The sequence below is a fragment of the Vicia villosa genome, linkage group LG1 (assembly GCF_029867415.1).
Source record: "Vicia villosa cultivar HV-30 ecotype Madison, WI linkage group LG1, Vvil1.0, whole genome shotgun sequence".
Taxonomy (NCBI): Eukaryota; Viridiplantae; Streptophyta; class Magnoliopsida; order Fabales; family Fabaceae; genus Vicia; species Vicia villosa.
The window spans coordinates 195,551,215-195,564,025 of NC_081180.1; the positions used below are offsets into that span (position 1 = coordinate 195,551,215).

The window sequence follows — 12,811 nt, forward strand, 5'->3', positions numbered from 1 at the left end:
TTGAAATGGGGTTTGCCAAATAATTTGAGTAAATATTATATGACATGAATGTTCACCTAAAACATATTGAGTGTCTTTCTTTTGCCTGATATCTTCAATGACTGAGTCGGAATTTCTCTATAGTGAGTTACCGTGTTATTTTATTAGTCTATGGCGATAAAGTATTTTGTCATTGCTAATAATAGGTTACAAACGGTAATGAAACAGGGAATGTTTGCAAGTATATGGTTGAGACCCGCCTCCCTTTGCATACGACCTCCATCGGAGCAGTAACTCTTCATCACTGATGTGATCACTATTAGATAATACTAGATGAGAATGCATGGATGGATGAAATGAGAAAGATTATGAAGAAGAGAGGATGCAAGATCTTCTTGCATTGTATTCATTCAATATTTCATACATGAGAGTTATGCTTAGCATATATAGTGGTGTAGGTTAGTTACAACTTCCCTAACTAACTTTTTTAACTACCTAACAACCTTTCTCTAGTTAGAATAACTAACTCTACTAGAGATTACTCTAATACTCCACCTCAAACTGATTGGAATTGTAGAGGAGACAAGGACGTAGGAAGTAGTTTGGTAAGCATGTCTAGGCACATGTTGAATGTGCAACTTCTACTATCCTCTCACGAACAAAATGAATGTCGAGTTCTATATTCTGGGTACGCGCATGCAAAATATGATTGTGAGATAACAAAACCGCACTGAGATCATCACAAAGCAGAGTGGGAGTGAGATAGTTGATGTGAAGTCCTAAGAGAAGAGATTTCAGCCACAAGTTCTAAAGTTGTATGTGCTAGAGCATGGTATTCATCTTATGTACTTGATCGTGCTACAAGTAAATGCTTCTTTGAACTCCATGCAACTAGATTAGGGGTCAGAATATACACGTGAACCGAATGTGGATCTTTTAGGCTATGTTTGGGAGTTTGGAGGGGAAGGGAGGGGAGGGTTTTGGAAAATAGGAAGAATTGAGTGAAAATAATAAAAGGATTTTGGGTATGAAGATTTTGGAGAGTTTGATTTTATTCATAACACCACAAACCCCATAAAATGGGGGAACTCAAAAATTGTATTGAATGAGAGTTTTGGAGGGCTTACATAAATTTTCCAAATATCTTTTAGGTTGTTATACTATTTTGAAAATTAAAAATTTTATAATGATAATGACTCATTTATCATTCTAAACAAAATCATTATTTCAAAAAATGTCAAATCTTTTTTTATATTTTTTTAAAAATTCGTTTTCAGAAGCCTTCCCCTCCCCTCCCCTCCAAACTCCCAAACATAGCCTTAGCGTCTGAATCGCTTGTCCAATCAGAATTAGTATAAGCTCTCAAGGATATTTGGTGCAGTGGATTAGCAGGTGATAGCAGCAAACCATGTGTAATTATCCCACTTACCTTAGTGTTCGTTTAACTAAGCTTCAATGTGACTCAAGTGAGTTAGACATGAATTGACATACTTTGTTTACACAAAATGCAATGTCTAGTCGCGTGAAGGTCACCTATTGTAGAGCTCCTACTATTAATTTGTACATGTCAAGTCATGTAACACATCTATAACATGTTTGCTTAATTTGCAATGATTGAACACGGGAGTAGTTACTCCATTAGCGCCTGACATTTTGACTTTACCAAGCAGGTCCTTGATATACTTTGATTGCTTGAGTAATATGGAGCCATTTGACTGATAATGAACTTCTATACCTAATAAATATTTCATGACACCAAGCTTCTTCAAGGCAAATTTATCATGTAACTTGGTAATTAGATCATGAATCAATGTAGGTGCCGCCTATTAATAGAATAGTTAATAGAATGTCATCAACATATATACTAGGGAATACAATGTTACTCCTTAATGCTTGTAGACAAAAAGAGAATGATCACATTTAATAGCTTTCCTCAACTTGCAAACTAATTTTCTTAACAACCTTTCTCTAGTTAGTATAACTAACTCTACTAGAGATTATTCTAATAGAGGGTTTCAAATCAAAAAGACTGAGCATCTACGTTTAAATGGATGAGCAGATGGTATTGAGGATTTTAGCTTGATGGGTTTCGAATTTCAATTAAATCCTCAAATGAAGAAAACTTTGTTGGCTAGGATTCTTAAAGAAATCAAATCCTCAAGTGAAGAAAACTTTGTTGGCTAGGATTCTTAAAGGGTGTTAGGTGCTGATTTAGTTGAAACTCTATCAAATATATAACATGCATTCGTAAGTGACTCAACTCAAAGTAAATCTATAATATAAGAAAACAAATGTCCCTGGAAAATCCTAGTATGCCCTTTGTTAGAAAATTTACACTTATTAATTTCAGGGTTATTTTGTGTCCAAATTTTACTTTTTATGACACATTTTTGTTTTTGTCCAATTAGAAGTCTTCATTTTGCCTTTTATCACACAACTGGGTCCCACTATTCTAAGTCTACCTACCAATCTTTCCAAAATCTCTTTTTTCTAACCGAAAATAAGGCATTTCTTTTGTTGGATGTATATATTTTGCATCTTCCCAAGAATGAAGTATTTCAAAAGTTTCTTTTTGGTTTACACTTCCATTATTGTCTCTTTCTTTCCCTAACTCACATTTTGTTTTCTCTTTCCTTATGTGGTATATTTTTTCATTGAATGTGGTATATTTTTTCATTATGTTTCTTATGTCACAGTTGATAATCCATCAGCATAAAGTTGTTTTTAGCATTAATGTTCATTTGCAATATGCCGATTGTATGATTCATATGTTTTTTTTATGTAGGTAAATATCCTCTATCTGTTACCAACACTTACAATGTCACTAAAGTCGCAATCAATGAGGATTTGGAACCAATCAAAAACTTTGCCAAAAGGTGTTTACAATATTTGTATTCTGATATTCTATATTATTATACGTTGTTAGCCTTTTTAATGGTTTTTTGGTTTTTAGTATAACAAAGGAAAATATGAAGGCTCTATCTAACCATCGAAGTTCACAATCTCAAGTGTGGTTCCAAAACTCATATGGTTCTTAACAAACTCCATATCAGAAATTGATATCAAAATCAGTGGTACTCCCTCTTGCAGATATTATAAAACTTACTGAGGTAATCTTATACAACAACCTATTATGCTCTTTACAATGATTCTTTACTTTAATCGTTGAAAATATTTTCATATTTCTATCCGTTGTTTTTGGTAGGTAACTTTTTGCTCTACTGTTGCGACCACTCAGAAACTCATTGCATCGAGGTTTGGCTGGTACTATCAGGAATGTCATGAATGCCCATGCTCTGTGAAGGGAGATAAGCCACCTTATATTTGTCCTAAAGGACATAGCACGGAGACGCCAATTTATAAGTAAACGCTGATATGTTTTTCAACATGTTTGGTTAAACACTTTTTTACAAATACTATTCTTGCATTTACCATTTAAACTTCCATTTTATAGGTATAAAATTGAGGTGGATGTTGTTCACGGCAGAACAAAATGCAACTTTGTATTATGGGACAAAGAAAGCGAGCAGCTCTTAGACATGTCTGCTGCACACATGCGCACCACAATGATTGAGGTACTTGCAATAACTTTACAAACTTTATTCTCAAACATAGATGTCCCTTACACCTTAAGAGTTATAATATTTACCTCCATTTGTAGAAGGGAGTAAATGATCCTCTTAAATTTCCGCTGGCACTTGACAAAATGTTGGGTTTAGAGATTGCCTTCAAGGTTAAGTGGCAACCAGATTGGAAGAATTTTTCTGTTGTGATGTTACTTCGAGACGAAGGTGTTATTAATCAATTGAAAGCCCCCTGGCCATCTGAAATATCATCCATTTCAGAACCAATTAACGCACCTGCATTACAGGTTTTTGGACGACACCCGAAAATCATGTGTATCATACATTTTTTCTTATGTACTATTTGTAACACCCCCAATTCTATACTAAACAAATAAGGCATACATTTGCGTAAATCAGAGTAAAGAAGCATGCATCTCACGAGGGTGTTACACATAATTCAAAATAAATCAACAGTTACGGATAAAACGGAGTTACGGATCAAAAGTTATGGTCTTTACAAAATCTGCTCAAAATTGAACCCCTAGGTCGACGCAAACATCTCTCTGGTCGACGCAAACTCCTTTAGGTCGACTCAAAACTCCTTTAGGTCGACGTAAACTGAAGAAAAATGTATTTTTGGCTTTCTGTGTTGTTTAGGTCGACTCAGCTTCTGCATAGGTCGACCCAGGCTGCGTAAAAACTCAGATTTCACCATTTTTCGTCCCTAATCCCCTCATACAACACCCGTTAACCCATATACAATCCATACATCAATTGAAAGAAAATTTAGCACACATATAAGGTTCCTAAACATGTTCCTAATCATGGTTCATCCATACAACACATTGGACATGAACAAATCACTAAAATCCAATTGATCTCACATAATTATTAGGGTTCATACATTTTCATGGGATTTCAAAGATTGTAGAGAATCACACAAACACATACATTACCCAATCATATAAACTATAAGAACTTGGATTCAAACCCTTACCTCTTGAATTTCTCCTTCTAACTTCAAGAAATCTACAATTCCTTTTCTCTTGTTCTTTGTCCTCTCTTCTCTTCTTTCTCTTCTTTTCCCCAAATTGTGTTATCTCTAAAATCCTAGTTGTCCTCTTCTTACTATCTTTCTTACATAAATGGGCTTAACCCACAATCTATTCTTTCTGACTAAATTAGGCCCATTAACTAATATCTGATAATATTACTAATAGTTCAATTAATCCAATTAGCACAAAACTCAAATTAAATAATATCATACTAAATAATTAAATAACATGAATAATTAGCAAAACACCAAATAGAACTAATTAAATAAATAGATAATAAAATTGGGATGTTACACTATTTGCTTTGTCGTCTTAAAATGATGTGTTTTGTTACGTTTTTAGATTAATGAGAGTGTTGATGAGAGGGGTGTTGTTGATGAGTGCGATGTTATTACGGTTCTAATTTTTGACTTACCTAATAAGTATTTGTTTTCTTATGTTATATATATGTTTTTCCATACATCTAAATTTGACTTTTTCATTTTTATGCAGGATCTTAAAATTACTTCCAAACACAACCCCGAACCAGTGACACCTACGGCAAAAAGGCAGGCTCCTGATGGCTCAAGTGAATCTACAACAATGAAGAACTTGTGCAATGGGGAGTTATCTTCAACAAAGCTCAAAACATGATGTCATTGACATGCAAGTTCTGAAATGGTGGGTTTGTGATTTTTTGTGTGAGTTTCAAGACTTTTTGCTGTCATTTTTTGATATGCAAACCTACACCTACATAGTATGGGTTACATGTAGTATTATTAAAAAAAGTTTTGACTTGACACGTGCTTTTCTCAAACTCACATTTCCTTTTGGTTTCTTCTATATCTCTTGCACCAATGCAATATTTCCCACCTACATCATGTCATTGCAGCATGCTGAAATAGTGACACTAAAAAACAATGATTTTCGACTTTTAGTTGATTTGTATACCTTTCATGTTTTATAGGAGTAGGTTAAACAAACTCTTCTCATTCCCTTTATTGTAAACTAAAAGGAAATTTTTTTAAATAATACCATAACCTTCAATTTGACATCACTAAACTAGTTCCCTCAATTTTTTTTAAAAAAAAAGTGTAAACTTTTCAAATCTCCCTCCATTTGCAAACATCTATTTCGGTTGCAGTAACACTGGTTCTTCATTATTATATTCTGATATATCTCCATTGTATTGCCTAAGTTTGCACACTTCTTCCCTGCTTATGCATTACCCGTTTTTCAACCCCTCTGTGCAGACATGGAAAAACACCATGTTCCTGATAATCAAAATACTGCATTTCTCGCTAGAAAAAGAAGGAAAATAATGTTGAACCAGAGGAAATATTACAACATAGATTCAAACAAAGAAAATCATCCGACGAGCTCAAGAAATGATTCAATATCTCCCACTATGACACAACTTCCATTTCCACGATCACCCCTAACAATATTTTACTCAAATATTGCCCACACTATACCGTCTCAACAACATAATAACCACAATGAAAGCAGTAAGAGGTCCAGATTCAATGCCAACAGTGGAGTTAACCTGTTCTTCCGTTTCAACGATGCTGTAACACCGCCATCTTATCATATTGGAGAGTCCTCTGCCAGCATAAACCCCACGAACAAAATCCCAAGGATTTTTATGTGTTCGGCCCCTTGTGCCACTCCTCAATTACCTCATACTACTAACGTTTCTGATGAGGGAACTGATATTTGGGATGACGAATACTCATTGTATAACAGTTCTGATTCGGATGACTTTTATGAACCTGATGCCATTCATGAACAACACCTTCAAGGTAGCTTTAATTTGTTACCTTATAATTCCAAATATGATGACTTCCTTAAGATTCAAAATGTTTCATCGTTCGTGTTTCGTAAATGCAGTGTATTCTGACATTGGTGACCCTGTTTGGGAGTGTCAAATATGTCATGCATGCATGTGGTACGATGAACGAAAAAACAAAAGAAAACGTACAGTTTCTCCAAAGTTTGAACTGTGTTGCAGGGGCGGTAAAATTGTTGTTCCTTTTATGAGAAAACCACCAGAGCTGTTGGAAAAACTTCTTCATGATAGAGCCGATTTGGAAAGAAAAAATTATCAGTCCAACATCCGTACTTACAATGCAAAGTTTTCATTCACTTCACCTGGAATGAATTTTGATACAAAACAATCTAACAGAGGAGGGCCTCCAACATTGCGACTTCATCGTCAAACTTGTCATTGAATAGGCAGTCTCCTACCGGAAGAAGGCCAACCTCCCCAATATGCCCAACTGTATATTTACGATACTGATAACGAGGTTGCAAATAGGATGAAATGTTTCAGGTATTGGCTTCTGTTAATTACATCCTTATTATAAATTTACATAATTCATACATACAACGCTGATTGTACTTAATTGATCAGGGATAATGAGGATATAAATAGTAGTGTTGTTGCAAAGTTAAAGTTGATGTTTGATGAGCATAATGTTCTTGCGAAAGCATTTCAGATGGCACGTGATATGTTTAAGGCCGACCCTTTGTTAGAGTTGAAGTTGAAACTCATATATGATAGACCGGAGGACGGTCGCGTTTATAATATGCCAATTGTCTCAGAAGTTGCTGCCCTTATTGTTGGGGATATTGACACTGCCGAACAAAGAGACATTATTGTCCAGTACCGTAACGGTAAATTGCAAAGAATCGATGAGTTCAATCCAAGTTATCTGGCATATCAATACCCTTTAATTTTTTGTTATGGCGAAGATGGATACAGGAAAAATATACTTTACAAGTATAAAGACAAGACTACGGTTTCAAGGAAAAACATGCAGAGCATCAAAGATTGGTTGTGTTTCCGCTTGCAAGAACGCACAAATGAACCAAAAACATGGTTGTACTCTAGAAGGCTTTTCCAACAGTTTTTGGTTGATGGTTATGTAATGATGAAATCAGAACGTCTAAATTGGTTGAGAAAAAATCAATCGAAATTAAGGGTCGGTAAATATAAAAAATTACCAGTGGATACTGCTAATGGACAACAGAACATAAGTGGCAAGCAAGGTAAACGAGTAGTTTTTCCTTCTTCTTTTGTTGGAAGTAAACGATACATGGATCAACTGTATTTCGATGGTATGGCTATTTCAAGCAAAATGGGCTTTCCTGATTTCTTTATAACGTTTACTTGCAACCCGAATTGGCCAGAGATTACGCGTCTGTTGTCGAAGAAAAATTTAAGCCTGCATGATAGACCCGACATTATTTCGAAAGTTTTCAAGCTTAAATTCAATGAACTCATGGTTGATCTAACTAAGTACACATTCTTGGTAAAGTTTTGGCATGTAAGTTTTATATTTACATATTGTGGCATATTTTATTCTGTTATATTTTGTAACTCTGACATTTTCCATGGTTTTTTGGTGCAGTCATGTATACAATTGAGTTTCAAAAAAGAGTTTTACCGCATGCACATATTTTGCTCTTCTTGCATCCTCTTAGCAAGTATCCATCTCCGTCTGACATCGATAACATCATTTCCGCTGAAATACCTGATTCTATACGCCATCCTGCATTATATGCTTTGGTCAAGTCACATATGATCCATGGTCCATGTGGTCTGGCACGTCCTAAATGCCCATGTATGAGAAATATGAAATGCTCGAAGTACTATCCCAAAAGTTTCATTGAAGACACAATAGTTGATGTTGAAGGTTATCCATTATACCTCCGAAGATCCAACACACATTTTATAACTAAAAATGGTATCTAGTTGGATAATAGGAGTGTTGTTCCCCACAACACACGCTTGTTGTTGAAATATCAAGCGCATATAAATATGGAATGGTGTAACCAGAGCGCTTCTATCAAGTATCTATTCAAGTACATTCACAAAGGATACGACAGAATCACCGCAAGTGTTGTTGCTTCTAACTCAGACAAGGATGCAAACAATGAACCCATAGATGAGATCAAACAATATCTTGATTGCAAATATGTTTCTCCGAGTGAAGCATGTTGGCAAAATTTTTCTTACAAAATCCATGGACGAAAACCTACTGTTGAACGTATGTACTACCATCTAATTGGTGAAAAAGGCTGTTTATTACACAGATTATGATCGGATGGAGAATATTTTAGAAAATGCAAGTGTGACAGAATCGATGGTCACGTCTTGGCTGGTTGGAAATTCAGAATACGAGGAAGCCCGACCATTGACATATGGTGAATTTGTTACGAAGTTTGTGTATGTTAAAAGAAGTATATTGTGGAAGCCGCGAAAAAGAGGGTTTACCGTCAGACGCTTAATTTGGGTGCCACCGATAAGCGATGAACTTTTCTATCTAAGAACGATGTTGACTGTAGCCAAAGGACCTACCACTTATGAAGAAATTAGAAAAGTTGGTGACAACCAATATGAAACTTTTCGAGAAGCTTGCTTTGCAATGGGCTTTCTAGAAGGTGATCGAGAGTACATTGGTGCTATCAAGGAAGCAAGTGCATGGGGATCGTGCCATTATCTTAGGAAACTCTTTGTTGTTATGCTATTGTCTGGTGCCGTAAACCGTCCTGGTCATGTTTGGAATGAGTCATGGGTTTTGTTATCGGATGGTCTATTGCACAAACAAAGAATCATAGCGAACAATCCAGGTATGCTAACAATGTAAAGTATTAATGATATTATTACTGGCAGAGATATAACATGGAGAATGTATATATACATTATCTCCATCTGCTATTCATTAGTCTCCTTTAGTAATGACCTAAGCAAGGCTGTATCTTTAATTTAATTGCATGCAGAATTAAGTTTTACTGAAGCACATGTTAAAAATTTAACATTGATCGAGATTGAAAAGTTGCTACAGTCTAATCGTTGCAGTCTGAGCGACTTCAAACCTATTCCTTCTCCAGTAGGCTATGTCATTCTGTATCAACCTGCCCTAAAAATTAAGCTTTTAGAGTCGCCAACTATTCTACCAGGGCGAATAGGAAACCCTACGCAGTTAAGAGATTGTGGTAAGATATTATATTCAGGTCGAGAAAGGTGTTAGGCACCCTCAACCCTTTCCTAAGGGTTGCATTGTAAAGTGAAGGTTTATGGCAAAATCATTGAGGTTTATAGCTAAAGAAGTGAAGAGGGCGAAAAGTGAGATTTTAAATGAATTGAAATTTTAGGGAAGGGGACTCGCCTTGTTGCCAAGTGCCTACGTACCTCCTTATGGAGGATCAGAGTCTACGTAGTTCGGGGCACAGGTTGTACGCCTTAGATTTAATATGAATATTTAAAAGTATTTTGAATTACCTATCGTAGTTTTGAATTTGTGGTTTAAAAGTGAAAGGAGTGTTTTAATTAGAGCACAACCCTAGTTTGATATGTTTTCGTTAGGTGCGATGATCAATAGATTTGATCATTATAATTAACGAATTAGATGAAGTATTGCTAACCATTCTGACCGATAGATTTGATCGTCACGAACAGCAAATAAAGTGTATTTTAGTTTTGCGTAATTAAATTTTGAGTTTTATCATTATCTCTCATACCCAATGGATTTGGTTATTACATGACAACGAATTTCATTATTTGTGCTTCATTATTTTATTTCTCGCCAATGCGATCATTAGGTATGATCAGATCGAGGAGAAAATTAGCCAAGAACCAGTTAAATTAGAAATAATATTAATAAATAAATTAATTAGATTAAATTTATTTCTCACCAATGCGACCAATAGGTATAGTCGGATCGAGGAGAAAATTAAAAAAAAACAAACAATTAAATAATTAACAAAAATAATTTTATTAAGTTTTTTTCCTTATTTTTCTACAGGGGGTGCGATTTGTTGAAGACTAGTAATATGAGGGGCGTAAATAGTAACTGGGCTAAGCCCAATGGCGTTTAAGTCCGCTTGGTTCCAGCGTTGCGCAGGTTCATGGGGTTGGGGTGTGCGCTCAAGTATTGATCACTGGATCTGGATCTGATGGTTTCAGATCCAAACAAGAGCAATCTAACGGTTGCAAGTTGTTAATGGTTGAGGGTGCGTATGAAGCACATGGAATCACGTTCCATGGTGCTGCCAAATGGCCATGGGAGGCCAAGTGGCCACAATCTAACGGTGGGAAAGGGGTGAATCAAAAGCAAAAGCAAAAAAAAAAACTCTCATATCTCCGATCCCATCTCTCTCTCATCCCATTCTCTCCCTCGTTGGCTCTCTCTCCTCTCTCAATATTCATATGAAAAGCCCAAAACCCAGTTTCTGGCCCCCATTCCCACCGTAAACCACCGCGAACCACCATACATCCCAGTTTCCGATGAAGATTCTGATGAATCTTCATCGTCTCCGCCACCCGTTTTCTTAAACTTACCCAGATTTCAACAATTTCAACCCTAACCCTTAGAACCCCAACCTTTACCCTTAGAACCCTAACCCTTTGAAGAACCCTAACCCTCAATCACATGAACCCTAACCCTAAATTGTTTTTAGAAAATCGAAACAACATCATGCATGCAAGCCACAAAACGATCTATGCTAAGTCTCAGATTTGGTACCTTATGTTCTTGAATGTTGGATTGTGTTTGCTCCCCCAAGTGCTAATCTCCTTCTTTTTCTTCTTTTCAGGTGCGATGAAGACGAGTTCGATTTGTGTTTACGACGTCCTCCTTCAAGCTTTGTTTCCCGAAAAGAAATCCTCCTCTCCTCTTCTGATTTTCCTTCTTAAATAGTCTTAGGGTTCGGTTTTGGTTTAGGCAAGATTAGATTAGATTTAGGTTTTTGTTTTGATTTAGATTTAGAATTATTGTGTGGATTGATTCGATTAGGTAATCTGATGATTGAATAAAATTGTATTTGATTTCGTTTTAAGATTTGTCACGAATTTGTTTTGGTAAGATTTGATTTACTTTTGATTCAATCTTATGGGCTTTGGATTTGGACTTAGGGTTTCAAGATGGTTAGTGGCCACCGCAGGTTTTTCGCGAAGGGGAAGATGAACAGGGTTTCAACCCTGGTTCTCTGGTTGACTCGGTCAACCCTACAAAACAATTTTTTAATAATTATTTAATAATCAATTATTGGTTTAATAATAATAATTAATAAATGATAATTAAACAATTAAATAATGTAAGATAATAATTAAAATGAAATTAAATAGGCCCTGTTTACTTTGGTCAACTATTCAGAATAAAAAATGATAATTGCTGAATAATAACTCAATTAATAATTAGTTTCAATTAATCACCAAATTAGATTGATAAAACTTTAAATAAATACTAATTTGTTAAAAAATTAATATTTATAGAAAACTTTAGAGAATCTAAATGGGCCTAATATTCAAATTGGACCCAAATTTAATATTCCTTAAAACACACCCCTTTATTTTGACTTCGAGTACACCCTTATAAGAGATTTTTATAAGAGATCAGGTTTAACAATAGATATGTTAAACCCCATGACTCCTAATTTTAACACCCTTAGTAAATTAAAAGATGCGAATTGAATCGGGTAAATTTTGGGATACCTTGGATTGAATGGCGTGAGAATACGCAGGTCTCACGCTTTTCGGATCGAAGAGTTATTAAATAATGGAAGACCCCGAAGTTTACCTTGTGCTCGAGTGTGAGAAAAATAATCGCCTTGCTAAAGCCTGAGACTTACATAGCAAGGACTTTCAGTTAGTTGTGTGATCAACTTGCTATAGTGCTAGCAAGCTCTCGCAGTTTGTGAACCCTCGCTTACTATTGTTCTAGTAAGTTTTCGTAGTTTGTGTACCCAAAAAGGATTACTTGCTATAGTTCTAGCAAGCCCACCTGCACCAATAGAAGTCACTTGCCCTGGTTTGGACAAGTTTACCTGCACCGATAGGATCAATTGTCATAGTTCTGACAAGCTTCACCTGCACCAATAGGAGTCACTTGTCCTGGTTCAGACAAGTTTACCTGCACCAATAGGAATCATTCGTCCTGGTTCGGACGAGTTTACCTGCACCAATAGGATCAATTGTCAAAGTTCTGACAAGCTCACCTGCACCAATAGAAGTCACTTGTCCTGGTTCGGACAAGCTTACCTGCACCAATAGGAGTCACTTGCCCTGGTTCGGACAAGTTTACCTACACCAATAGGATCACTTGCCCTGGTTCGGACAAGTTTACCTGCACCAATAGGATCACTTATCATAGTTCTGACAAGCTCACCTGCACCAATTGAAGTCACTTCCCTGGTTCGGACAAGCTTACCTGCACCAATAGGAGTCAC

General features: G+C 35.9%; 1 protein-coding gene across 1 annotated transcript; it reads left to right on the top strand.

Moving 5' to 3' along the window:
- Positions 1-150: 150 nt before the first annotated feature.
- Positions 151-5,233, top strand: LOC131662193 (uncharacterized). The gene is made up of 8 exons (XM_058931908.1): positions 151-220; positions 2,765-2,855; positions 2,933-2,987; positions 3,185-3,243; positions 3,434-3,554; positions 3,641-3,850; positions 4,943-4,996; positions 5,093-5,233. Exons 1-8 carry the CDS (start codon positions 151-153, stop codon positions 5,231-5,233), a joined length of 801 nt encoding a protein of 266 aa, XP_058787891.1.
- The last annotated feature ends 7,578 nt before the right edge of the window (positions 5,234-12,811 follow it).